Raw genomic sequence first — 27377 nt, forward strand, 5'->3', positions numbered from 1 at the left:
TTATGTATTACAACTTCAAAAAATAACTTTCACCACTTAAATTTTGTTTTGAGGGGTTTTTAATTATTTTTTGAAGCAATTTTTTAATATAATTTTTATTTTTATTTTTATACTAAAAAAAATTGATTCAAAAATTAATAAAAAGCCATCCAAGTTACTTTACCCACAGCAGCTGTCCCAAAAGCGAAAAGCACCCAAAATTTGCCGCAAACGCAAATCCAGACGACAGAGTATTTAAGTCGGTTTTTAGACTTCAGCGAGTTATGAAATTTTTATTGGTAACTGGTTGGGTTGCGGAGTCTGGACCGACTCTTGGAAGACATCGCGGGCAGCGGCTGCATGGCTTCTCCGTCCCTATCAGCGGAGCTCTCTCCTCGCAGGCTTCTCTCCGTCCCGCGAAACCTCCTATTCCGGTACTCTCTCCCTCATTCTCTCTTTTCTACATTTCTTCATTGACTCTTCCTTTGTCAGGCTAGCGGAGCAGATACGAGAAACCCTAGCCAGAACCCTGTACACGCCACCCGCGGGCTCACCCGTCTCCGTCAAATCACTTCTAGAATCTCTTCTTCCGCAGAATACGGCGCCAAAGTCGGTCGACAGAGAAATCAAGAACTTCTGCCTTTGCTGCGCCGCACTAGCATCGGCGGAGGGAGTCGAATCTCCTTCTGTTTATTGGATTCCGAAGGATTTGTCGTCATTGGCGAAATCAGCGTTGCGTGAGATTTCTGCTGCTGGATCTTTTGCAGCGGAACACGAGATGGTTGCTGAACTGATGGCTGAAGTGCTTCCGGAACTCAAGGCGGTCGTGAAGGAGACTTGCGTTGATCCCGATGAGGAAGTGTTTGTGGCGGGGTCGGTGAGGGCTCCGGTCGTGAATTCCATCGTGGCGGCGCATCAGTTTAGGTGGCTCGTGACCCAGGTTTTATATTTTGAATAATCTTGTTTCGTTTCTGCATCTTCCTGCTTCTTAATTGAGTTTTGATTGGTTTCAGTAATTGCATTTTTATTAGGTTATTTATCCCCATTTGGGAAATTTGTGCGCATTGGTCATGCCATGTGCTCTGACAACATTGGATCACTGGTCACCTGAGGTGAAGGTACTAAATTGTGATATTGAATACCAATTATTGTGTCCATTTCAGTTTTTAACTATTCCAAATATCGCAATTTCCTTCCATCACTGATGCAGTGGTCTTCATTTTCTGCTTTTGCATTTATCACGTCCTTCTGTTTCTGAATTGTGCTTAGTATTTTTCTATTTTATTTCTCATCGCATATCTTAAATTGAATGTTAACACTCAAGGTTATAAACCTTGTCCCTGATTAAGCTTTGATTATCCTCACGTCCTCCTTCCGATGGTATAGAGGGGGTTATTTCAAAGGGATAATGGGCAAGTATTTGATCTTCAACTTGCCATGCATTTTTATGCCGGAGTTTGTGCCATTTGATATGAAGATGGATAAAATGTTGCATATGGCTTACTATTTATTAAGATTTAATCAATAACATAGGTAGTGTGTTGATGAGTAGGGAATTCATGCAAAATGCTTAGGGGTTTAAACGAGTCGAGTCGAGTCGAGTATTTACCTGATTGAGCTAAGCTTGTTTAATTTTTACTGAGCTGGAGCTCAAGCTTGACTTGTTAAAAAATTTGTAAGCTCGAGCTTGATTCGATTGTTGAGCTTGATTTCTTAGTTTTAAATTAATTTTTTATTTTTTTAATTTTTTTTAATATATAATTAATTTAAAAATATTAAATATATTATATAATGCTAATTTAAATTAATTTTTAAATATATTTTAATTTAACTGAGCGGCTCAATGAGCTTTCAGGCTTGGCTGAGCTCGAGCTCGTTTAATATACGAGCTCGAGTATACGCTTGAGCTCGTAGTCATGGCTCGATAAGCTCGACTCGTAGTTAATGAGTTGAGCTCGAGTTGACTCGGCTCACTTACACCCCTAATCATGCTATGATCTTGTAGTTTCAGTGAGCATCTGATTTATATATTTCTTTATGGTTTTGAATGTAGATTAGCCATTGAGAGATTAAGTCCATGAGTTATAGGGTCGTGAAACCAAGTTTATAATTTAATGATCAAGCAAATATTTAGGAATTTACAATGTTACTGTTGAATTAGGCTATTTTTGATATGAATTTTAGCAATAAAGGTAGTTTTATTGAATTCTATAGATGGAATGCATAGTTAGTAGATGAAACATCTTTAAGGTGGTCCTGAGGAATGTTTTCTTTGATTATGTGGGACAAATCTATTTAGAAATATGTTACAATAGTGTGGTGATTTAGATTCAATTTTGTTATATTTCCATAGAAAAGTTTCCATCATCATCATCATCATCGTTATTGTTAACTTTATCGGAACTGTTTGAGGTTGACTTTATGAATCTCGATTTTTATTTATTCTTGTTATGTGTTGCTAGTTTTAACTTTTGTTGTTGATTTTTTATTAATTTGTTTTTTTTGCATATATTATAATTATTTCACCTTTGGTCCACGCATTCTGTTTCCAAACCGTTACTCAAGTTTTCCAGGGTCTCTCAACTAAAATTAGGTACTGAAAGCATGTATTTTGATGTTTTGGAATTGTAAGGGCAATGCACAGTTCCGTTAATTTGATTACTTTATTATCATCATCAGTAAGAACATCAATTAGTTGTTTTCTATAGTTATGCGTAAACAATCAAGTCCATGGTGATGTAACATGTCATTTAATTTGACCACTTCATTATCATCATCTTATGCATGTGGTTGAGTTTTTTTATTTCCAATAACTTTCTAAGAATTGATGGTTAGGCTGAATATTGCCTTCCATAGTTAGCACCAGGATAATATCTTTGTTGGAAAATTCAACTTTCCACTTTCCATAATATATTTATCTTTTTTTTTTCTCTCATGGGTATATGTGCTTTGCAAAATTATTAAAAAATGTTTTTTTTTTCCTCAGGAGCAGGGGATGCTTGCATTAATCCATCTAGGAAAGAATGTAAATGCTACTGAGCTAGGATGGTATGAAGAAGCATTTTTGGATGTATGTTGTCGAAATATTGCTACCAGCGATGACCTGTGGTCCCGTATAATTGAGGTTTCCACACTTTTATTAACTTGCACACAACGAAAAAATCCACGTAGCTCTTGGTAAACCTTGATCCTTGTTATCTTGTTCAATTTATTACTTTATGTTATTTTGCTCTCTCAGAGTTGCATTGCTTTATTATGAACTTATTGTTTGTCTTTCTATTGAGATGTTGATTTTGAATTGGTGAATTGTAAATAAAACTTAGGCGAAGAGTAGTACTAAATGCTTTATGAGTAGAAAAAAACAGACTTCATAGTGCTTGGTGCTTTCATAATGGAATTTGGGATACGGAATGGGTTTTACCTCATGTTTGAATAATTATTTGTCCAAGTATTGCTTTACTTGAAGATATGTGAAATGTATATTCCTAAATAGTATATGTTGAAGGAATAGCTCAACTAGTTCGGGCATCTTAAAATTCATCTGATTTATGATAATATCTAATTACTAGAAGAAGGTTGGTCAAAATCATGATAATTTTTATATGTTTAAGATCTTTGACTTTTGGAATATACTCATAGGCTTTCTTCCTACAAAAATACTCGATAAGATCTGATTGAGTATTATAGATAGTTTATTCTGTCAATAAGAATAGTGTAATTTAATTTGGTGTGGAGGATCTAAGGACCATCAAATCTAAGTAAGATCTTTGATAATTTATATATGTTATACTTGATGCTATGTGAAATGTTATATTCTCTAAATAGTATTTGTTGAAGGAATAGCTCAATTAGTTCGAGCATCTTAAAATTTATCTGATCTTTGATAATATCTAACTACTAGAAAAAGGTTGGTCAAAATCATGATAATTTATATATGTTTAAGTAAGGTCTGAACTTTGGAATATGTGCATATGCTTACTTCCTACAAAAATACTTGATTGGATGTTATTGAGTTTTATAGGTAGTTTATTTTGTCAATAAGAAGCGCGTGATTTAATTTGGAATGTAGGATCTAGGGACCATCAAATCTATCTGGATGCTGAGAATAAATGAAATGTTTGTTTAGTTTCACTAGAGGAATTAGGTTTCAGTTAGAAAAATGGAGCTTTCATTAGTGAATGGAGTTCTTGGTGTGGGGTTTCCTTGCATAATCCTATGTATCCCAAATTTGGTACTTATATCGCAGCTAAGAAGTAATTAGGATTTTATGTTGAAATGATTTGGAATTCTCAATTTAGTTGATCAAGAAACTGATGTAAATCTTTGGGGGCGGGTAAAAATTGCGTAAAATAATGCATGTAAATGAAAGGAAAATCACATCCTAGGGTGGTTTGGGATTATTGCAAATACATGAGAGAAAGAGAGTAAAAATTCAACGTTAGAAAACAAATCACGTGACAATGAGATTTATAGTGGCACGTGGCTCAACTTTTCCTCAAGCTTACATTAACTCACTAAGCCGCAAATGTGAGAAAACAAGCTTTACCAATCATAAAAGCAAAAGCTATTGCAAGCTCATTGATCTTCTTTTGAGCTGAAGGCCTTTTACATGGGTTCTAGATCAACCCTTAAAATCTTCTTATCGGGTCAAAGGACAATCCTTAAAATCTTTTTTTATTTTTGGGATAAAAATAACCCAACAAAAGAAGTGATTTACATGAACTAAGCTTGAACTCCATTTTGTAAGATATTCCAAAGCAAATGCCACACAATAAATGATAGTAGAAGGGTAGCACTATTGCAAACATAATAAAACCAAGTTTAGTAGGTGATGCATCTAGTGCAAGGATTGGAATGTGTGTGGACATGGGATGATGAGCGATAGGCCGTTTTACTTAGATCTGACGCAAGCGAGACATGAAGGAGGTGCTGTGATATTGGTGTTGGCAACATATTTGAATTTGGCAAATGGTTGATGAAAACTCACTTAGGTCAATCTTTGAAGTCTTAGCCAATCCTAGCTTATTGAATTAGGTAAACCTAAATTAATCTTATCCCCCAGTTAATTTGGCACAGACTAAATGCTTTGAATTGATTAGGGTTGCCACCATTGATCCCTTAATAATCTCCATACCTTGGTGCGTATTGCTCTCCAAGAGAAGCTCCATATTGCTCTCCAAGAGCAGCTCCATATTGCTCTCCATGCCAAAACAATGAAGATGAGGAGGGAAAAGGAGATCATTCCAAGAAACTTCAATACTCTAACAACCCTTTTCATCTCTCCATAGCTCTATCTTCTTCGGGCACTTTCTCTCATCTTCCTAAGCTCTTTCTCCCTTCACGCATATTATCATAGTTCTAGAGAAGATGAACAAGGTAAGCTAACCTGCATGAGGCTATCTTCTTTACCAAACATTACGATGGCATAGCCCTCTACCTTCTTCCACTTTCCATCTCCTTAGAGCTCATTGGTCTTGCTGCAGAGGTTTAGGTTTGGTTGGATTAATCCTAGAGAGGATCCCTAGGCTAGGAATACGAAATCTTCCTTTCTCCATATACTCAGAGTTTAGTTTTCACACCCAAAAAAAAAAAAAAAAAGGCATCAGGAGGTTTTGCTGGCTGTTGTTGTTGGCGCTACTGCTGGCATAGGTGAACCTCTTCTCAATTGAGTCTAATCAACACCAGGCCGTTATGCACCATCCAATGCCATCTCTAAATATCGTGAATCCCGCAGCCCTAGGCTAGAGCGTGAGAGCTATAAGAAAATTCCAATTTCCATTGGATCTAAAGTATAAAATCTAATGACATGCTGCTAATCTCATCAATCCCTATCCAATTGGCTTTACATGTAGATACAATTCAACGTATGCATGGTCCCTTGACTCCTTAGCCCAATTGTAGCAAGCCACATGCTTGAGCCTACTCGTTCCAGCCAATAGGAATTTAGAGATTGAAATTTAAACGTCTAGAGCTTACAAAATTGGAATAAATTGAATATTTATTAAAAATTATGGAATAAGTTATAATAATTTTTTTAAGATATCCTCTTTTGTTTACAAAATTATGAAATAGGTACATTGTATTAACTAAAAATTTTATATAAATTAAATTAACTTATGTTAACTATTAAATATTGAAATTATTTTTGATAAAGAAAAAATTAATCTGATATTTATATTAAATGATTTTATATATTGAAATTATTTTTAGGCTTTTATAATATATATATATATATATATATATATATATATATATATATATATATATATATATATATATATATATATATGTTTATTTATTTATGATTAAATAGTTACATGTTATAAATAATGAAATTGATTTGTTTTAAACATTTAATCATAATTAAAATTATAAAAAAGAATAAGCTATTCAATAAAGCATGTTACATATCTAATATATATTATAAGCTTGATTACTTTATGCTACCAAATAGTTTTATTTTCACCCAATTCATGTATAAATGTTATACATGTAAATCAAAGTTTAAAATTGCGTAAATAAGTCTATAGGCGGTGTGAGGCAAAAAATTGCGTAAATGAGAATTTAAGTATTTTAGCAGGTAAATAACATTAAAAGTCTATCATACAATAAAAACATCTAAATGACAAGTGAAATTATTGGAAAACAATAAAATAGATGCAATATATGCATCTCATAGCATAATTCAAAGTACAAAACTACAAAATATAAGTCTATCAAAACTCCCAAAGTACAAATAAAAAAAAACATATAAAACAAATCATGTCCCACACTAAATGGGTTTTCAAGAGAAATCTTCTTTCTCCAATTTGTTATTTATGAATGTCAAATCTTCATCATATTCAATGTTACTCATTTATCTCTTTGAATAAAATAAGAATGATTAGTGCATGTTCATTGCACTATAATATTATATTATTATTATACTATATATATATATATATATATATATATATATATATATATATATATATATATAATATATATATTATATAATAACAACAAGAATTGTGAGATATCTTTATTTGCTTGTTGTGCTGAGAACTAGTGGATGTGCTGCTTCGGCCCTCAAGCATCCACACATAGATCCTCTAGATGCAGGTCTGATAATGACAAACTTTTCTCATCATTTATGAACCACTCATTATCCCTGTTGTGCATAATATATATACACAAGGAAGTTCATTTTGTAGTGTTGAAAGTCGATTTCTTCTTTTGTTTGCACTTGACTATATGACAATATCCATGTTCTCAACTCGTACATTGAAGGTGCCTTCAACCCTCTCCCATCAACCCTACAGATCACAATATTGAAGTAGGCCGGCGATGTCGCAACATTAAATGGTATGACATTCTAAAAAAATCTGCCAATATCCATGCAAATCTGACATCTACACCTCTCTGGTACCAGCTGTATACATCATCTTTGCTTGTCCTCTATCCTCTCCTGGATTAATCATATACTGGTCCGTAGGACCCCGCGCACCTTTATTATGTATAGTGGAGGAAGAGCCCTTTCACTCTCGCTCCCGAAGTAAGCACCATGTTCGACCCTTCATCAAATTTGCTCATTGTGTAAATTTTTGGCCGTGGTACTCTTCTTCATGTAAGCAGTAATTTTCCTCCACCTTATTCGACACATTCACACAAGGTGCTACATTTCTTATGTGAGCCAGATAAGTGTTCCTTCATGCGAGTAACTTCTCCATTCACCAAATACGAAAAGCGAAAACAAATCGAAAAATCTCAAAAAATAAAAAATTCTAGATTTTCTATAACTTGAAAAATCTTTCCTTGAACTAAAAATACCTAAAATCGGTAGTGGAGTTGTCGTAGAGGGCGGCCGGACACTAAAAGCTCACTGGCATGAGGTGGCGCGCGGGAGAGGTGGCAAAGGGAGGCCGAGCGGAGCTAGTGTGCGGACTTGCGGGTTTGCGAACTGGTCGTTTGGTTTCGGGTAGGTGGAAGAAGAAAGGGGAAGAAAGGTTATTTCATTTAGAACTTAAGTGTGTGGGACCTGCTACATGAGGCGTGCGCCTCACTCAGAATTGCGCAATCAGCTCCGAGGCACGCCTCACAAGCCAGAGGTGTACGCCTCACCTGGACCCAAAAAAGCTTAAGCATGAGGCTCTTTGGGCAGAATTGCGCAGAGCGCCTCTTATTGTGCATTTTATACTATGATGTAAATATATCATGCATCTAATTATATATATTAATTTATATGATGTAAAATATGCATGATCTAATATATATATATATATATATATATATATATATATATATTATATATATATTATAATATATATATATATATATATTATTGAATAAATTGATATTGTTAATTGCAAAAAGTATATAGGGTAGATGGGTTAGTAGTTGAGCCAGACATTTTATTGGAAGCTTACCTTTTCTGTGTTTGGGAAGTTCTAAGTCATCCTTAAAATCATGTATAGGTGTTTGGACATGCCATTGGTTTAACAAAACTTGCACTAACAATTTCTTAAGATAGTTGAATTTTTAATCTATATTATTGAATCTCTCATCAATCTTGTGATTTCTATTATTCATTGCTAATCTTCAATGTTTTTTATCTCATTTCACCAAATATGGAAGGATATTTACTGTTAGGTAAGGGAACAATCCTTTTGTTATTAGATCTAGGATGTTTTGGTCAATATCTTGATTTAAAATTTCTTTCATTTTTCTCATATTAGAGTTTTTCCCTTATACCTTTGATATTTTTCCATCAGTCATTTCAATATATTTTGGGCCTTATCAGAAGGGCTAAGGTGGATTTTAAGATATCATTGACTTTTCGTGTTGCTTATTATTTGTAGAATTAACATATTATATTCTTAGAATTGCCAATACAAATGCCAACATTTTAGGTTTTAAAGGATAGATTTCTACCACAGTGAAGTATTTTAATAGCAAAGGAAAATTTAAAAAAAGCAAAATTTACTTATTTATTTTGAAGATGTATTGTTGATAAAATAAAAAATCTTTTAAAATAAAAAATGATTTGATGGATGGAAACTTTGGTTGAGATATTTAGAGATTGGTTTGTCTCTTATAGGGATGACAATGCCTTTTTGGATTATTGAGCTTTTCTTCCCTTTAGAAACAAAATTTATGGGCTTTTGGATTTTTTTTGTCTATGATATCAATGATGTAAAATAATCACTATCGTTGTCAGGTCCCAAGTTCTGGATGAGAGAAGTGAAAGGTTGTGTTAAGTAATCAATATGTAGTCGATAGCTAGCATAAAACTTATCGAATAATCATGACATGAATCTTTTAGTATATTGTGTTAATGCTAGGGTGTTCCTTATAAGCGACGTGCTGTATGATTTGAATACAACGAGAAGTGTGCAAGGGCCACTGCACTGACGCTCGGGTGTAGTGTTAAATAGGCAAGGGTTCTCATATCGTGGATGGATGTGGGCGAATAAACTAGTATGTGAAACCAAAATTAAGATGGAAACTTAAAATATAGGTTTCCTTACAGGCAAATTAATAAAATTAATTGATATTATAATTTGTATAAGATGAATATTCTATGCATTCATGAAACTAAATGAGTTCAATAAAAGGGTAAGGAGATTGATAATTTAGGATTTAAACTATGATATTCTGTCAGGAATCATATTAAAAAAGGTGTATGTGTGATTATAGATAAGAGTTTGAAGGATAATGTTATAAAAATTAATAAAATTGGAGATAAAATTGTAATTTTAGAGATTGTTGTTGATGTTAAGATTATACGATTATTAATATTAGAAGTGCTTATATTCCTTAAATCTGTTTGAATATGTATTTAAAATTAAATTTTTGGAATGACTTAAAAGAATTAATACAAAAGATACCTCTTGAAAAAATATTTTTTATTGGAAGAGATTTAAATGAACATGTTGGTAGAGATGTTGATGATTTTAAAAGTATTCATGATGACTGTGTTTGGAGCTACTAATGAAGGTGGTAAAATTATATTAGATTTTTCTATATCTCATGATTTTGTAATTGCTAATACCTTATTTAAGAAAAGATATAAGCATTTCATCACTTATAAGAATAGATATAGTAAAACTCAGATTGATTAATTTCTATAAAAAAAATAGATTGTTTAGATTGCAAAGATTATAAATTTATTCCGAGTGAAAGTTTATGTGCTCAATATAGCTTATTAGTTATAGACTTCAACATGAAGGGGCAAAATATGAAAAAATAAAGTAAAATATTGTTATAGGATTAGATGACGACATTTAAAAAATATTAACAAAATTATTGAGAGTAAGATTTTAGATCTTAAGATTTTGTCTGTGTATGAGGAAGCTAATGTTATGTGAAAAAAAATAGCTAGTGTTATTAAGAATGTTGCAAAGGATGCACTTGGCGTATCGAAGGGAAAAACTCATAATAGTAAAAATAATTGGTGGTGAAATTAAAATGTGCAAGAAAAGATAAAAATAAGAAGCTTTGTTATAAAAAAATGGTTTAGCCGTAAAAACTTTGATAATTGGGAAAATTATAAAAAGGTCCATAAGAAGTCTAAGATAGTAATATGCGATGCAAAGATTTTAGCTTTTAATAATTTATATAATAGATTAGATACTAAGGAGGACGAAAGATATGTATAAGTTAGCCAAATAAAGAGATAAGAGTAGTAAAGATTTTATTCAAGTGAAGTGCATTAAGGATGATGATCAAAAGTGCTTTTATTAGAAGAGTATATTCAACAAAGGTGGATAATATATTTTGCCAAACTTTTCGAAGATTGTGAGAATACAATTGAATTTAGTGACCTTAGCATGCTAAATAAAAATAAAGATTTTTATATTTATCGATGTATTAGTTAAATCAAAGTAAGAGAGACTTAAAAGAAAATAAGGTGTGAAAAAGCTATTGGACATGATGATATTCCAATAAAGGTGGAAATGCTTAGGAGATGAAGGAATTTTTTGGCTTACTAGACTTTTTAATATTATTTTGAAGACTAAAAAGATACCAGATGAGTGGAGAATGAGTATGTTGATTTCTATTTTTAAGAATAAGTGTTATGCACAATATTGTGTGAATTATAGAGTAATTAAGTTAATGTGTCATACTTTAAAACTATGGGAGAGAGTTATGAAGCATATATTATGACGTGATACTAATGTTTCTCAAAATCAATTTGGTTTCATGCCGGGTAGATCTACTATGGAAGCTATACATTTATTGAGAGGTTTGATGGATAAGTATAGAGAGAATAAGGAGGATCTACATATGATATTTATTGATTTAGAGAAAATATATGATAAAGTTTTAAGAGAAGTGATATGGAGAGTTATAGAAAAGAAAGGGGTTAATAATGCTTATATACAAGTCATTAAATATATATATGCAGGATATATTACTTGTGTTCAAACACAAGGTGGTTTGATCAAGTATTTTCCTATTTTAGTTGGATTATATCAAGGATCATCCCTAACCTTAAGCCCATATCTTTTTGCTTAGTCATGGATGTTCTCTCTAGACATTTGTAAGAGGTTGTACCCTAGTGTTTGTTTTGTGCTGATGTTATTCTTCTTGTTGATAAGACTAGAGAGAGAGAGTTAAAGGTAAACTTGAATTATGGAGGTCAACCTTAGAGTCTAAAGGTTTTCATTTGAGTAGATCTAAAGCCGATTATATGAAGTTTATTTTAGTTATAATATATATAGTGGGGGGATTGTGAATTTTGGTGATCAAGTCATTAGCAAGAGTACACATTTTAGATATTTTGGGTCTATTATTCAGAGTGATGGTGAAATAGATGGGGATATTATTAGTAGAATTCAAGTTGGATGGTTGAAGTGGAGGAATGCATCTGGTCTGTTGTGATTAAAAAGTCCCCCTCATACTTAAGGAAAAAATATATAAGATGATGGTGATGAGACATGCAATTCTTTATTATGCAGAATGTTGGCCATTAAAAGAGAAGCATATATTAAGTTAAGTGTTGCGGAGATGAGGATTCTCAAGTGGATGAGTGGCTTTACTCTTTGAGACAGGGTACAAAATGAATATATACATGAAAATGTTGGAGTAGCTCTAGTGGATGATAAGATTTTGAGGAGTTTCTAGTAGCTGTTTGGGTGGTGCTTTAACTCCATGCATTAATTATTTTTTCCTTTTTTCTCCCCTATAAGTGGGGCTGTTTTGTGACAATTTTAGAGAGATATGTGATGATTTTTTGGAAAGTTAAACATGCGGGTTTGTTCTAGCTTGCGAGCTAGCCTCCTTTCCCCTTCCGCTCTACTAATTCGTCTCGTTTTTCTACCTCTTCTTCTCGATCCACGGTTCCCTCATATGTATTTTTTTTTCTCTTAATTAATATAAGTTGTAAGGTGTTGTGTTCTAGTATTATTATATTATATATGTGTTTGTCTATGTTTATGATAATGAAGACTTTTAATTTGCAATCCTAATGTAATTTTTTTGGTTGCACCACTTGTATTAACAGTATACTTAAATAAAAATACACAATTTTTATATAGTGTAAATCATACAAAATTAAATAACTTCTATTTTGTTCAGTGAAATTCATAAATATTGCAATCAAAATATTCAAGATAATCAGTATAATAACATACAAAAAGTTGTGCGGTAAAAGTTCAATAAAGCCTTGAAAAATACAGTAAATCAGGTTTGAGGAGAATTCAATAGTCAAAATCAAAATATTTGAAAACAGAGATAGGATTATAATCCCTTACCTCGATTTGAACAATTTTTATAAAAGTGACAAAGCAATCCGAAAACAAAAAATCTAGATTTTTCTCTCTCTTCTCTTTCCCTCTCCTCTTCTTCTCTCCCTTGCTCAGCAAGCCGACACTAGCTGGGGAAACAATGAGTGGGAAAAATATTATATAAAATTGATTTTTAGTGTGTAGCGCCACATCGATGCAAGTCAGTTCCCGATTACTTTACAAACGAAGGTTTCAATGTCGCCATAACATTTTTTGGCACCACCCCGCTCTAGGCCTAATGCTGCAACGCTCAAAGGATTAGAGCCGATGTGCTCCAGTTTAATCATAAATTCAGATTTTCTATTTTTAATTATTTTCAGAAATTGGGGTTGTTAAATATATTCCCTTTATCTTTTATCTTCTAAATATATTGTTGTTGGGTTGTTAAATTTATTGATTCTATTCAAATTTGATATAAGTAGAATTTTAGTTGTAAAAAATTTTTTTTCCTGTTGATTTTTTCATGGTTCTAATTTCTTGTAGGTTTCTTTAGATTTAATTGATCATTGTGTTATCATTTTTGTTCTAATTTAATTTTTTAATTTACACCTAAAATATGAATTTTTTGTCTATTTAGTGAATTTTGATCTGCAAGTCCTAATTTTTTTTAAATGCCCAATATTCATTCATCGCACTATCCTAACAACATCAAATTGTCCGGCTTCAAAATGAGTAGCAAACACTCATTTTACTTGAATACAATGAGAAGAATTAAAGTTGTATCCCTATGGAATTTATTGAATGTACTCAGTGTTTGATACGCCTTGGTATCAAAAACAGCTAACAAACCAGGAGAATTCAACAAACCACAATTTTTTATTGATAATAAATGAAATACGAACGAGCAAGATACAATGGTCCTCTTTTGAGAGGACATTTTCTCCAAAATTCTATGCACCTCTGAAATCCATCATAAAAATAATGGACAACTAACACTCACAAAACTCATCAATGGTATGATCCTAAAACTCTAGACATCTCCCACTTAAATAACCATAGAGCACAATAGCATAAATAGAACATTCCTAAACAATTTAAATATAATTTAGAAAACCTTCCTAAATTAAACATAATTTAGGCAACCTTCATAAATAATTAAACATGATTTAGGAAACCTTCCTAAACAAATTAAATATAATTTAAGAAATCTTCCTAAATAAATTAAACATAATTTAGGAAACATTTCTAAATAAATTAAACATAATTTAGGAAACCTTCTTAAAAAAATTAAATATGATTTAGGAAACATTCCTAAACAATTAAACAACTTCTTGATTTCTCCTCCTCACATAATGAATAATAGCTTCCCTGGGTCCCCTGACGTATCAGTGTTTCACTTGTCCTGAATAACAACTAGTATGAATATGAGCACAATATGATAGTCTTAAAAGGAGAATGATGGAGCGCCAATTTTCTGTTTAAGAAATCTAAGGAGATTAGTGGGGCCTCAGCTCTTTTTTCGAGAAATCCAAATGGTGATGTGTGCTGGAAGAAGAAGTGACTTGGAAGTTGATGCCAATATGATGATTGTTTTCATTGTTCATGTTCATTTTACTTGTGTTACTTTTATCTATTGCTTAAAATCTTATTTTTGTTTATGTTATATTTTAGGCACTTCATTTTGGCAGTAAAAATTGTTGCTAGATTTGGGCTTTATTTTTTGAAGTATGTTTGTGCTACTAGAAATTTCTTTTTGGAAGGTTTGAACGGATGCTAAATGAGATGCTAGGGCATTTGGAACGCCACCCTTTTAGTAGAGAACATCGTATTGCATGGCTTCAACTTATTGAACCGGTTTTGAGTGCAATGGGGCTTGTATTGTTAATGCACTTCCATCGAATTTTTCCTCTCTTCTTTCAGTGGCTGCATACTGATGATGATGAAACTATTCTTCTGGTAATTAATAGATTTTGCTGAAAGGAACCTGTTAATCCAATTTTACTGATTTTAAATTACTGAATTAGGTTGTTTTGCAGGTCCTGGAGCGAATTCATTCAATCATAAAACTGACGTGGGTCAGGAAATCGCCTTACATGGCAAGGTGAGTTTAAGACCTAACATTGTTTAACTTTTGTTGGCTGCCTTTTTGTTTGCTTGTACAACTTCTCTATGATAAAAGAGGAACAATATATCTAATGTTATCTTTGTCCTCAAGTAATTATTTGCGCATGTTTCGTGGAATATGTAAATTCATAAAATAGATAACCCTATTGATGCTTCTACTTTGGGCCCATTTCTCCTCTTTTTTTGGCATTCTATCAACTAATGTTTAATAAGCTTTGGGCAACTTAAGCATCACTCTTAGTTGTAAGCTGCTAAATTATTATACTGACCATATAATTGATTATCAGGTTGTTAGATGAGCTCATTCATTTGTACAAGGAAGTAGAGACCAGAGAGAGCCGTGAATCTATACGGAATTTCATTTTAGATTCTCTAATTTTACTTCAGAAGTGAGCATGGGATTGCTTTCTAAGAGCTTCTGCTCCTCCCTCTTTTTGTATTATCTTATTCTTTAATTTCAAATTTCATGATCTTTTTCTCTTTACTATGCAGATGCAAGGGAATGCAGTTTGAAACGTCATGGATCAAATATAAAGATGATCCAGGCTTGGAGAAATTGGTTTATTCTCTAAGAGAAGCTCTTAAAGCCCAAGCTGTCCAACACTTGCTATAGAAATCTGAGCTTTGGGCCTAAAATGTGCTGGTGTTCCAAAGCTCAGTTGGCTATAAACCTTTAGCATCTTGGAAACTATGCAGTTGGAAATCTTCAGGAAAGGTAATCATTGTAGTGTATACTTGTGCAAATAGCACATGTAAAATAATTCCTTCTATCCACCACAATAATACTATACATTTTCGATGGTCAAATAGTTACAAAATGACACTTGTGGTGGTATATGCTAATTAGTGACTACTTAGTTTGTCATTCTGATGGCTGCAAAAATATTCATCTCAAATATGATTTGCAGCCGGATGCATCCAGTCACAACTAATTGCAAGTTCATTTTGGTCTCAAAATTGCTGTTGCTAAAATTCAAATAACAAATGGTCGATCGCATTTTGGTCTCAATTTTTTTTTTAATGTGTGGAACTTTTTTATTCATTTATCTCTATCGGTATTTAATTCATGAAATTTTATCCAACTCAAAATCCTTATAATAAAGCATGCATAAATGAATTATTAAGTAATCAAATATACAAACTAAACTCACATAAGTGCAAATGAGTATGAAGACCAAGTTATGCTAATTTAATTGAATTAACAATAAGATCTCCAATGATTATATTTCTTTATTAACACAAACTCTAATGATAAATAAGCTCAACTTATAACATAAACTACATAATTATACAATTGTGTTAAAAGATTAAAGACAAATGTGTAAGTGTTATGACTTGTAAGCTCAAGATAAATGAATTAAAATGCCATGCAAGCTATGATCTCATAAACTCATCAGATGGCCAAGTTCCACATAAACTAGTGATATACAAGGTGTCAGTGTAAAGCTAATGTTAAGAATGAGAATTTATAAGTTTAAACATAATTAGAGAAAATTTCTTTAAAATATAGAATGTGATCATCCCAAATATATATCACTACAAAAACATGTAAACAAAATAAGTAAGAAAAGTATGAATTTAAATACATGGTCACAATTCACTTCATGGGTGAGTGCTATCCAAATACATATCATTAACAAGCTAGACACCCTAACACCAAATATAAGATTAGAATTCCTAATAAAATTTTCTATAGCTTTAGCTTTAGTGATGAATGAAAGAAATCACCAACTAAAATTCCTATATAACTCACTGGCCACCAGTCGCTACCATCAGTTGCAGTTCATAGTCCGTCGCACAAAGAGGAGGGGTGCCAGATGAGAGGGACAACAGGAGAGCGTGGATTAAGGAAAGCACCAACTAATCTTATATGATAAATCAACTTTACTAAAATGGCAAGATTTACAACGTGAAACTACCTATACAATATTTAGAGAGATTGCTCAAGGAAAATGAAATGAGTGGAAACAAAACCTTCACTTGTCAAGGAAGAAGGTGAATGGCATTTGTTACCATTACCATTGCTTTCCATTGCAGTGGCCCATGACAATTGATCGTGCTAAGAGGAGGTTGGTCGGGATGAAGGGACAATGTGTGAGGGTGGGGTTAGGGATTTGTGGCAAAATGGAGGAAGAAATTATATTAGCTCGTTTTTTTTGAGCAATTGCATTGCAAAATAATAATGTTTGTGAGTAGTCCAAAATAGTTGCCTCAAAGTCATTGCAAACGTAGAGATTTTGGTAATGATCTAATTTTGGTGATGTTTGCACACTTAACCGAGTTAGAAGAAAGTGTAAGGTCTTGCATGGCTTAAATTGTAGTTTTTGATGGTTTTAGAGTCCTTTGGATGGATTTCGGGACCTCTTTGAAAAGGGTTGAAAGCTTCCACTTGTATGTCTTAATTGACAATTTCACACAGAGAAACAAGATTGAACTAGTTAGTTCATGCGTGAATGAAGCATTAATGAGATGCTTTCTAAACTCTATAGAGGGATGCACAATATTCTCATTTGAGGGCTCATTTTGTTACTTGAAATTAGAAGAAGAGTATGAAAATGGCCAATTTATTAGATTCTGTCATTTAGTTTGATGTAGTTAATTATAGAAATTAATATGAATTTTTAACTTTACAAACATATTCAAATTCCTTTAAAAATTATAATTTATTTTTAGATAAAATGTATGAAAATGGTGATGCACAAGAATGTGCGAATTATGGAGGAATTAAATTAATGTATTATATATTAAAATTATGGGAGAGAGTAATTGAGCATAAATTATGAAGTGATTCTAATGTTTCTCAAAATCAATTTGGATTCATGACGGGTAGGTCTACTATGGAAGGTATGCATTTATCGAGAGATTTGATAGAGAATTTTAGAGAGAATGAGGAGGATCTACATATGATATTTTATTGATTTAGAGAAAACATATGATAAAGTCCCAAACGAAGTGCTGTGGAGAGTTCTAGAAAAGAAAAGAGTTAATAATACTTATATTCAAGCCATTAAGGATATGCATGTTGGAGTTGTTACTTGTGTTCAAACACAAGGTGGTTTGACAAAATATTTTCATATTTCAGTTGGATTGCATTGAGGATCAGCTTTAAGCCTGTATTTTTTTGCTTTAATCATGGATGTTCTTACTAGAAGTTTGCCCAGAGGATGTACCTAGTGTATGCTTTTTGGTGATGATATTCCTCTTGTTTATAAGACTAGAGGAGTTGAAGGAAAGCTTGAATTATGGAGGTTAACCTTAGAGTCTAAAAGTTTTCGTTTGAGCAGATCTAAACCTGAATACATTAAGTGTAATTTTAGTAGAAATAGATTTATTGCAGGGATTATGACTTTAGACGATCAAGTTATTAAAAAGGGTACACATTTTATCTATCTCTGGTCTATTGATCAAAGTGATGGCGACATAGATGGAGATATTATTAGTATAATTTAAGTTGAATGGTTGAAGTGTAGAAAAGCATCAGGCCTATTGCGTGATGGAAAAGTACCTCCCAAACTTAAGTGAAAATTCTAGAAGGTGATGGTTAGACCTGCAATGATTCATGGTGCAGAATGTTGGCAATTAAAACAAAAGCATAAAATTAAGTTCAAGTGTTGTAGAGATGAGGATACTCAGGTGGATGAGTGGCTTTACACTTAGAGGCCGAACATGAAAAGGTTGGAGTAGGCTCAGTGGCACATAAGATTAGAGAAAGTCGTCTTATAAATGGTTTGGTCATGTAAAACATCGACCTTCCGATGACCGTGTAAGGAGAGTAGATGTATTAGATTTGACCTATGTTAAGAAAGGTAGAGATAAACCTAAAAAGACTTGGTTATTAAGTATTGGAAATAACTTTTTCTTGTTAGACTTAAATGAGAATTTGACTTTTAATAGGACATAATAGAGAAAAAAGATTCATGTAGCCGATCCCACGTAGTGAGATAAAGGCTTGATGTTGTTGTATAAGATATTTGAAAACAAAATATCAGTGATAATAATATTATCACTTTTTAAACATATTCTCTTTGCATGGAACTAAATGAGTCCTGCTGAAAATTACTTCTTTTTTTTTTAAATTGACATGGTTTTATGCAATTCACTTTACCTATCTGGTTTTACTGCTGAAGAGTTTAGTGGTATATTCATTTATAATCCACAAAAGCCACAAGTGTAGACATTCTTGTGTAATCCTAATCATCAACAACAACATCAAGCCTTTATCCCAGTAAATTAAGCACAATAAAATTACCATCCTTTTTATTTTATTCGACATTTAGTTGCAAATTGAATAAATGCTGTCAAGAGAGACTCAAAATGCATGGATTTAAGATTTTAAGCGAGAACCGGTAACTCTGAAGAGTTGTTTGCAGAGGTTCAAGTTTCATATAGAAATGCATTGAGTTATTTATCAAGTTTTCCAAGTTATTATTATTATTTTTTTAAGTATGGTATTTTTATGTATGAATTCTTATTTGTTACTTACCATGCTGTAAGTTCAATTTGGTCCATTTATATTTTCATTGTTTAATGTTATTAACTAATTCGGTTAGCCCATTTATAGTTACGGTTTTTAAATATCATTAGCCATCATCTAGTTATTTGGGGTTGACTTTTCTTGATCCAATTGCACACTGCGTGAATCCTTTTCTATGTGAATAATCTTAAACAACTTTTATGTTTTATTTATAACACATTTAAACTTGTTCATCTTGCTTAGTTTTTCGATGCCAATTTTATCTCTCGATGTATATCTCAGAAGCTCGGATCGGATCTAGTTAATGGTGGCAAGGAATCTGTCTGGTTGCAACTTCTCATCTGCTCAGATTTAAGCACTGTAGGACGTGCAGGTTGCAACGTGCTATTGCATATAATTAATGAAGTTTCAAGAGCTATAGATTGGGGACACAATATGATTCCAAAGGACCTAAACTTAATCATGGTCACGTGTAATATTTTTATTTAGTAAACTTGACCAAGAAGGATTTGTTGTGACTTATTTGAGGTTAAAAGTTACAAAGAAATTTTCTTAGCAAGTTTTTTTTTTTCTATGCAAGATTCCCTAATGATTGCCACATCAATTATTTTAGATAAATTTATTTAAAATTATACGCTTGTCAAGTAGTCCAAAAAATTTGACGTGACAATTATTGCAAGATTTTTTTCCCTGGAAATGCTCATTTGATAAAATTTCCCTTGAGATAAACTATATGTAGCAAGTTGTTCGTTACTATTTTCAAAGCCCCTAGAAAATGCAACTTGCATGTGCTGCTTGAATTTGGTGTTTAATTAACAATCCTATTCTAACCTTCTTTTTGTCCAGTAATGGAGAATTTTCCTCGAGACATCCTCCCTAAAATAAAGCTCAAGATATTCATACCATACATAAAGGGATGAAAAACACCAAACAATGCATGAATCTAGCACTGTGAGTATCCTGAGCTTTCTTTTTTATGTAAATGCTGCTATTTTTTTTTCTTTTATGCAAATTACAGAACCACCCATGAGATTTATAAACTTTGAGTTTAATACTTTCAAAGCTGATGACTATTGCGTACTTTTTTTTTTTTTGGTTTTTTGTTTTTTGAAAGTTTAGTGGGTTTTATCAAAAAATTTGTGATAACTACTTTTAGAAGTTCTATCAATTATTTTAATTAGCAACTATACTATTGCCAACTTTTTGAGAACATGCATGCAAAAGTAGTTTATATTTATTGCAAACAGCATGGAAGTGTTCACTTTCTGTATACTCAAAGCTAAAAAGTCCTGAAGTCGCATTGAGTTCAGTAATAATAAAGTTTTTTGTCAGCAAGAAGCATGTGACAAGCTGCTTAGGCTCTGAGGTCTATATTAGCATTGAAACTTAGGTACCTTGATAGAAACAAATATCATATCTCCTCGGGTATCATAAAGTGATGAGATTTCTTTGTCGTACTATTTGATGGTTTCTTATAAAATCTATATCTCTGCCCCTACACAACTCTTCTTGGCCTATTGGTTGAGAGCTTAGACTTCCAACTAAGAGGTTCAGGGTTCGAGTCTATGTGTATGCGTTGTGTGTGTGAGTTTGCCTTAAATGGCCTAAATGTCCAAAAAAAAAAATATCTCTGCCTTAGCCTACTGTTGAGAGGTAGAAGTTAGAAAGTACAAACTAACAAAACAAGTCACTGATATTTTTCAACCCTAAGTATTTTAAGTTCCACTTTATTTTATGTTTTGATTTTGGTTGGAAGTATAGTTTTGATGGTTCAGGTAATTTTGACGGTTTTGTGTTTAGTTTTGATGTTCTATTTGATTATTTTCCTGAAAAAAAAAGATTTAAATATCTAAACAAAATTTGTTTTTCAAAATGTCATCTATCAGCTATTTTAATGTTTTTTTTTTAATTATAATTTCTTCATTATTTAAGAATCTTTAGTTGAAATTTTGTTGAAGTCGTTCAAATTGGTTGAAACAAACTGAAATAAAAATTTCGACCAAATCTGAATAGATTCTGCCCCGAAAGTGAAGCGATACGATTAGATAATATTTTGGATGGAGGTAAACGTTTTATCGATAAAAAAATTCCTATGGCCTAATTTTTGTGGTCTTGTCATTTGCGTACAAGAGATTTGATTCAGATTCTCGCGTAAGTTTGAAATCTAACTGCACTTTATGCTGCTTGTTTTTCTGGCCATTCAATTTAATTTGGCTAAGTAGGATAACTTCTGAGTAATTTTTCATGAAAATCATTTTAATTTTGGTTATTTGGTTATATGTGAAAATTGCATATGGTCAAACTGTTGAGACGTGACCTCTTGTTCTTTTCCAGAATATAAAATGTTTAGCCGCAATATTTATATAGAGAAATCCATTTCAAATTGTTTGCAGTGAAAGCAGTAATGATTGAGACTGATCACAATATTTTGATTTCAAGATCTATTTTGCATACATAAATTTATAATTAAGGTTTCGTTTGGGACGGCTTTCTTATTATAGTATAAAAATTTTAATTTTTTACTAAAATATTGTCTGCTTTAAGAAGCAGTAAAAAACCGTCGCAAACGAAGCCTAAATTCGCTCAAATTCAATTATGTTAGGAGGATCTTAAAAAATCCATGGTACATACAAATTAACATAGCAATGATGTGAATCTATATCATAGACACTGCACTTTATTTGGCATGAACTGCTTAACTGATTGTAGTGATCTGCAGATGCATTAAAGCTGAGACAAAAGTAGAATATTTTCTGCTGCAATGAAATCTTTTTTTTAAGTTCTGCATGATACGGTTCAGGGCAACTTAAATGCTACTAACATTTTCTTCCTCACAATTTCACTTAAGGGTTTATTTGATTTGTGAAGTTAGAGATCATATTTTGAAAAATTATAAGATTTGTTAAACTTGTCATGTCGTTTAATTGGATATAATTAGCATGCACGCATTGATTACAAATTAAACAAATGACCTTAAAAATCCTTAAAAAAATGATTATTTTATTTTTTTGCACATTCAAATTGAGTGAAAAATGAAAAATATCATTTTTTTAGTTATATTATTATTTACAGACAGCCAAATGTATGCTCACAGACCATAATTTAAGTATAAAGAAACAAAATATGTTAAATTGATGATTAAAAAAACATCCATTGAAAATAAAATAATAAAAATTGAATTTAAATAATTTGAACAGATACGTTGAAAGATGATAAATTCAATGGATGGATAAAACAAGTTGTCAAAAGATTAAAAAAAGAAGATGAAAGATAATACTAATAGAGATAAAAATACAAATATATTTAATATAAATATATAATGGAGATTGAGGATTCATAAAGCTGACCGGTTAATGATGATGATGATGCTGCCGCTCAAAATCATAAAAACCAACTCTCTCAATTCTCCACTATACATAATTTACAAAATAGAGACCCATGCGAATGACCCGTTAGCCTTTCCTCATAAAACCTGCTAAAGGTCAAACAATGGAATTGGAGCAAGAGGTTGAAGAAGAAGAAGAAGAAGAATAGGAGGATGATATCTCCATAGAACCATAGTATCTTAGCTCCTCTATCATCTCCTCAATAAACTCATCATCCATGCACTTCATCTCCTCTCTCTCCATCTCTGCTTTAGCTCTTATCATCTCCTCTTGAGAAGCAATGCAGCACTTCTCCAACTTAGCCACAAGGCTAGGCGATAAGGCCGATGCCGAGCTTGAATTCGGCGGGAAGTTTGTCCTTGCTCTTGCACCACACATGAACTTAGCCGCCTCATCGTAGGCCCTCGCCGCATCTTCAGCTGTCTCAAACGTGCCAAGCCAAATTCTAGTTTTTCTGCATTGAAAAGAGCTTGATTAAGACGGCGATGAGCTCTAATGTCTCTTTCCTATATACATTGTTAGTAGAAAAAGGTCTATAAGAGGAAGTAGAGATCAACGTTGACTTGAAAATTACAGTAAAGGATGTCTTATTTCTGAGACCCAGGAACCCCAGTGCCTCTGCCTCACTCCTCTGTATCTCTGCAGCTTTGGCATTCTTTGTTTGTTTTGATTTGAGTTCTGGCTACTGAGAGGGCCTGCAGCTTTTCTCTTATATAAAGAAAGATGATAGAAAATGCTATGAAATAATACCCCTAATCTGGTCCTCTTTTGTAAGCAACCAAGGCACATGACTTATGGCCCCTGGTGTAATATCACTAAAAAATTTGGTTGATTGGATAGAGAAAAATAGAGGTATCTATTATGAGGTGACCCATGTGTTGTAGCTTCTTCAAGGTTCAAACACCTCTTTTGTATCCTACTGACTCTTAATTTTCTTTGTGGGGCCTATAGAGCATGCTGACATGATAAGACTTGTATTGCTTTGAGGGGAACATGGCAATATGAGGCATTCCTCTTAAAAACTGGAAAAATTATTAGGTGCGTAGTGCAGACGGGGTGAGAACCGTCCGCACAGACACAGGGTACCGAGCGGTACCCAGTGGTACCGAGTGGTACCGAACGGTACCGAGTGCTGTTTTATACTAGTGTGTGGACGGTTCTCCCGTCCGCACTCCGCACCTAATAATTTCTCCTTAAACTGATATGTAGTTGTCAGCTTCATAAGCACCCCCTTTACTACTTCCATGTTTTTATAACAGAAGAGTCGCAAAGCAAAAATTTGGACAGATTCAGCCACAACTAATTTGGTGATATCTTCTTTCTTCTTATTATGTGGCATAAAAACAAAAAATATATATAAAAAAAAACAACAAAAATTGACATATTTTTTCTGAAAAGTTAATATTGGAAAAAATGATAGAAAATCATGGCTGAAAAATTAATTTTAGTAGTTTTTGTAAGAGAGAGAGAGAGAGAGAGAGAGAGAGAGAGAGAGAGAGAGAGAGAGGCTTCACATGGTGCTATGATCTTGCACATGAAGGGTTTAGTCTTTGGGTAAGGATTTGGTTTTGAAGGATCTTGATAATGGGGCCGGACACAATCTAGGAGTGTCTTGATCGAGTGATGGGATATGAGAAAGGCCATGTGGGTGGTGAGTTTTGATGTAACTAGTAATATTATAGGAGCACATTAATTTCCTTCAACTGCTTGCATGTGGAAACATTAGAATAAATGTTTTTAAGTTTTAGGGCTCATTTATATGAACTCGATCAAGATCTCATAATTCCATCATCATAGGTTATAATGGCCCTTGGTTTACTTAGTTAGAGGTAGTAGTCGACCCAATATTGTCAGCAGTCATTGGTTGCTTTGTCCAAGGGAATCTTGTATATCTGGGGTGAATATTTATCTAAGGGGATAATTAATCATTTGTTAATGTTGTATTTCTACTTTGGTTCTATTCTTTGTTTATTTTAATTATGATTTCTAACTAAAATATGCAATGAAAAAAAATCAGTTTATTAGCTTTGGGGCTATTAGATTTGAAGTATTTAGAATTCAACTGTATTTTAATATAAAGTTAATGCGGTATATTTGAGTACTTATTTTCATCATTGCAATCATATAAATAAATAATCTTATTCAATGTAAAATTGACAAAAATTTAATTAATGATCATTTTTATTTCATACGTTGAAAATACATTTATAGACATGAGTTCGAAATATTGATATATTATAGTTCAAAGTATTTAATCCATCATTAAGTTTTAAATTCATAATTTATTTGTTTAACTCTTTTGGCATTTTCAAGTTTTGATAGGAATGAATGAAATTTTTTGGAATTTTGGGCAAGTTATATATAATATCAATCTAATTTAGCCAAATGGTAGTATGTGATCCATCTATGTTGATCTCTATAAAAGATGAGGCTCGTCATCATCAAAGTTAATTTTTTTATTGGCAAAATGAGTTTGAAATTTTCTTGTCTTGGTCCACCCTCTAATAGCTTGTCCTTCACCATAAATATTTTCTAACTTTATGTAATTTGCAATTGAAATATTTAGAAAAATTTTATCTTTGAGAAAAGCCTATGAACATAGAAAATATAAAATGTTAGTTTTGTTTTATTTAACATTTGATGGAATCCCCCACAAGCTGTCAAATAGTTGTGTGCTAGAATATTTGTGGCGGTAGAATAGAGAGTTTATTGCCTTAGCATTATGTGAATTTACAATACACACAAATAGAAGAGTTGCATATGACATTAGAGTTCTTACGTGAAAAGCTTAGAAAGAGAAAAAACGTGGATTTATCCAACTAAGATGATTCAAGTTATGCTCTCTCATGATTGGGAAAATGTTGATACAATAGGCGTAAGCTTTGTAGAATAAATTTCAAGGTGGATGTTGGAAAAACCCTGTAGTATAGGAGTTGTTTTTAAGAGATCATTTGTTGTATATTTTATCATATTTCTTTGAAGAGGGAAGATCAGGGATCAAGAAATTCAACATAAATTATTTTGCTAACATTAAGAGTGAAAGTTGATGTGAGCAACATACATTGGTCTTATAAGTAATGACGTGCATCAACATTGGCAATGAAGTTAACATATGCCAGTGTAGCTAGATTAGGTTGGAGGATTAGGTTGGGGGATTGTAATTAGGTAATCGTTTTCGAAGGATCATAATCGGGTGACAGAGATCTGGGGTTAGAGTTGGGTGATGGTGGAATGATCATAGTCAAGCGCTAGTGGTTGGAGAACCGTAGTTGGGGCAAAGTGGTCTGAGGATCGTGATTAGGTAATAAACATCAGAGGATGGTAGTCAGAAGGATTATAGTCATGTGGTAGAGGTCAGATGATTGTAATCAGATGACAATTGTTAAGGGACTATAGTTGACCGAGGGTAGTCAATGGTTGGATAAGGGCAACATTGATTTGAGGATCGTAGTCGGGTGATATAGGTTGGCAAACTGTAGTCGAGTGATGCTGGTCGAAGAATTATGGTCGAGTGACTTTGGTTAGAGGTCGTACTTAGTCGATGGTGGTAGGAGGACTATATTCAAACAATTATGGTCAACGAGCTGTAGTTGTGTGATGGTTGTTGGCAAACCCTAATATACAACGAAAGTTGGAGAATCATAGTTGAGCGACATAGGTTGAGGATCATAGTTGAGTGACAATGGTGGTTGGGTGGTTGTCCAATGACAATAATAGAGTGAAAATGGTGCGATGATGGTTGTCAGGGGAGCTGTTAGAAGACTTTAGTCGAGTGTTACTTTGATGTTAGCGATCGGATAATGTTTCAAATGAGGTGATCAAGTAGTGGTTCAATGATCGGTTGTTTGACGATGGCAATATGGTGGTGGTTTGATGGCGCTGTCGGATGATGGTCTTACAATGGTGCTCGAGTTGAGCTTTGGGTGTCTTAGAGCCTCAAAATTCTCTTGAATTTCAAGCCAAAGTATAAGCACCACGCCCTGTTTATGTAGAGAGTGAGCCATATTTATAAATTTTAAGAGTGACATGCCATGTAAACATGGAGAAATGAATGCTCTATTAAATGATCCGTATTGATTGCTTCGATCATTAATAATTTTTTTTAATATTTAAGTGACTTAATGATGTCAAAATTAAACAAACTTGGACTAGTTAGATTGTCTTGTTGATATGATTGATTTGGCTATAGACATGTCAGATTTAGAGATTATTTAATTATCTAATTGATGTCATGAAGTTTTCGATCATGCTTTAAGTGTTTGATCTAAACTCAAATGAACTTGAATTAGGCTACTTTTGATATGGGTGGTTCAATCTCGTAGTATCATATAATTTGACTATAAATTTGTTAAAATTTCAGCTCGAATAGCTTTGAATTTAATTTCGGAAGTTAACAATTCAAATATGTATCAAGATTTGTGCCAATTAATATGACTTTCAATGACTTGGTAATACTAACTTCAAAATTTTAAAAAGTGATACTCTTGCATTGTTTGCCATAAATAAATAAATAAATAAATATTTTATTTTAGCATATGACTTTGACCTCATAATAATGTAATGATATGATAACAAAGTTTTCTTAAATGAAAATAATCAAATTGCAATTTTCAACCCTAATTTTGATTAAAAATTAGAAAAATATTATATCAGAATATATTAAAAAAATTATATCAGAATATCCAAATTTAAATTATATCATGAAAA

The 27377-nt window shown here is 32.6% G+C and overlaps 2 protein-coding genes across 5 annotated transcripts; one reads left to right on the forward strand and one right to left on the reverse strand.

The window, feature by feature from the left end:
- The first annotated feature begins 269 nt into the window (after window positions 1–269).
- LOC110110122 (uncharacterized protein At2g39910) lies at window positions 270–20752 on the forward strand. Of its 4 annotated transcripts, XM_020841445.2 has the most exons (10): window positions 270–413; window positions 472–919; window positions 1011–1097; window positions 2966–3156; window positions 14447–14642; window positions 14711–14787; window positions 15098–15199; window positions 15303–15525; window positions 19567–19657; window positions 20131–20751. In XM_020841445.2, exons 1-8 carry the CDS (start codon window positions 340–342, stop codon window positions 15421–15423), a joined length of 1296 nt encoding a protein of 431 aa, XP_020697104.1. In that variant the 5' UTR covers window positions 270–339; the 3' UTR covers window positions 15424–15525; window positions 19567–19657; window positions 20131–20751. The 4 variants fall into 4 exon arrangements, with proteins under 4 accessions (XP_020697104.1, XP_020697106.1, XP_020697103.1 ...); XM_020841447.2 differs by lacking the exon at window positions 19567–19657 and having other exon boundaries at window positions 20131–20752; XM_020841444.2 differs by lacking the exon at window positions 20131–20751 and having other exon boundaries at window positions 19567–19856.
- A 1246-nt stretch (window positions 20753–21998) lies between these two features.
- On the reverse strand, window positions 21999–23479 carry LOC110110123 (ethylene-responsive transcription factor ERF003-like). Its single transcript, XM_020841449.2, has 2 exons — window positions 23245–23479; window positions 21999–23124 (listed from the first exon to the last, which is right to left on the reverse strand). The coding sequence occupies exons 1-2, from the start codon at window positions 23457–23459 to the stop codon at window positions 22767–22769; spliced, it is 573 nt and encodes a 190-aa protein (XP_020697108.1). The 5' UTR covers window positions 23460–23479; the 3' UTR covers window positions 21999–22766.
- Window positions 23480–27377: the final 3898 nt, after the last annotated feature.

This window comes from Dendrobium catenatum, unplaced genomic scaffold (genome assembly GCF_001605985.2).
Source record: "Dendrobium catenatum unplaced genomic scaffold, ASM160598v2 fragScaff_scaffold_1021, whole genome shotgun sequence".
Lineage (NCBI taxonomy): Eukaryota > Viridiplantae > Streptophyta > Magnoliopsida > Asparagales > Orchidaceae > Dendrobium > Dendrobium catenatum.

Coding starts and splice junctions, on each gene's coding strand:
- LOC110110122 (XM_020841447.2), top strand. CDS start 340: ATGGCTTCTCCGTCCCTATCAGCGGAGCTCTCTCCTCGCAGGCTTCTC. Junction 920..1,010: donor TTAGGTGGCTCGTGACCCAG/GTTTTATATTTT, acceptor CATTTTTATTAG/GTTATTTATCCCCATTTGGG. Junction 1,098..2,965: donor ACTGGTCACCTGAGGTGAAG/GTACTAAATTGT, acceptor TTTTTTCCTCAG/GAGCAGGGGATGCTTGCATT.
- LOC110110123 (XM_020841449.2), bottom strand. CDS start 23,459: ATGTGCCTTGGTTGCTTACAAAAGAGGACCAGATTAGGGGTATTATTT. Junction 23,125..23,244: donor GAAATAAGACATCCTTTACT/GTAATTTTCAAG, acceptor TTTTCAATGCAG/AAAAACTAGAATTTGGCTTG.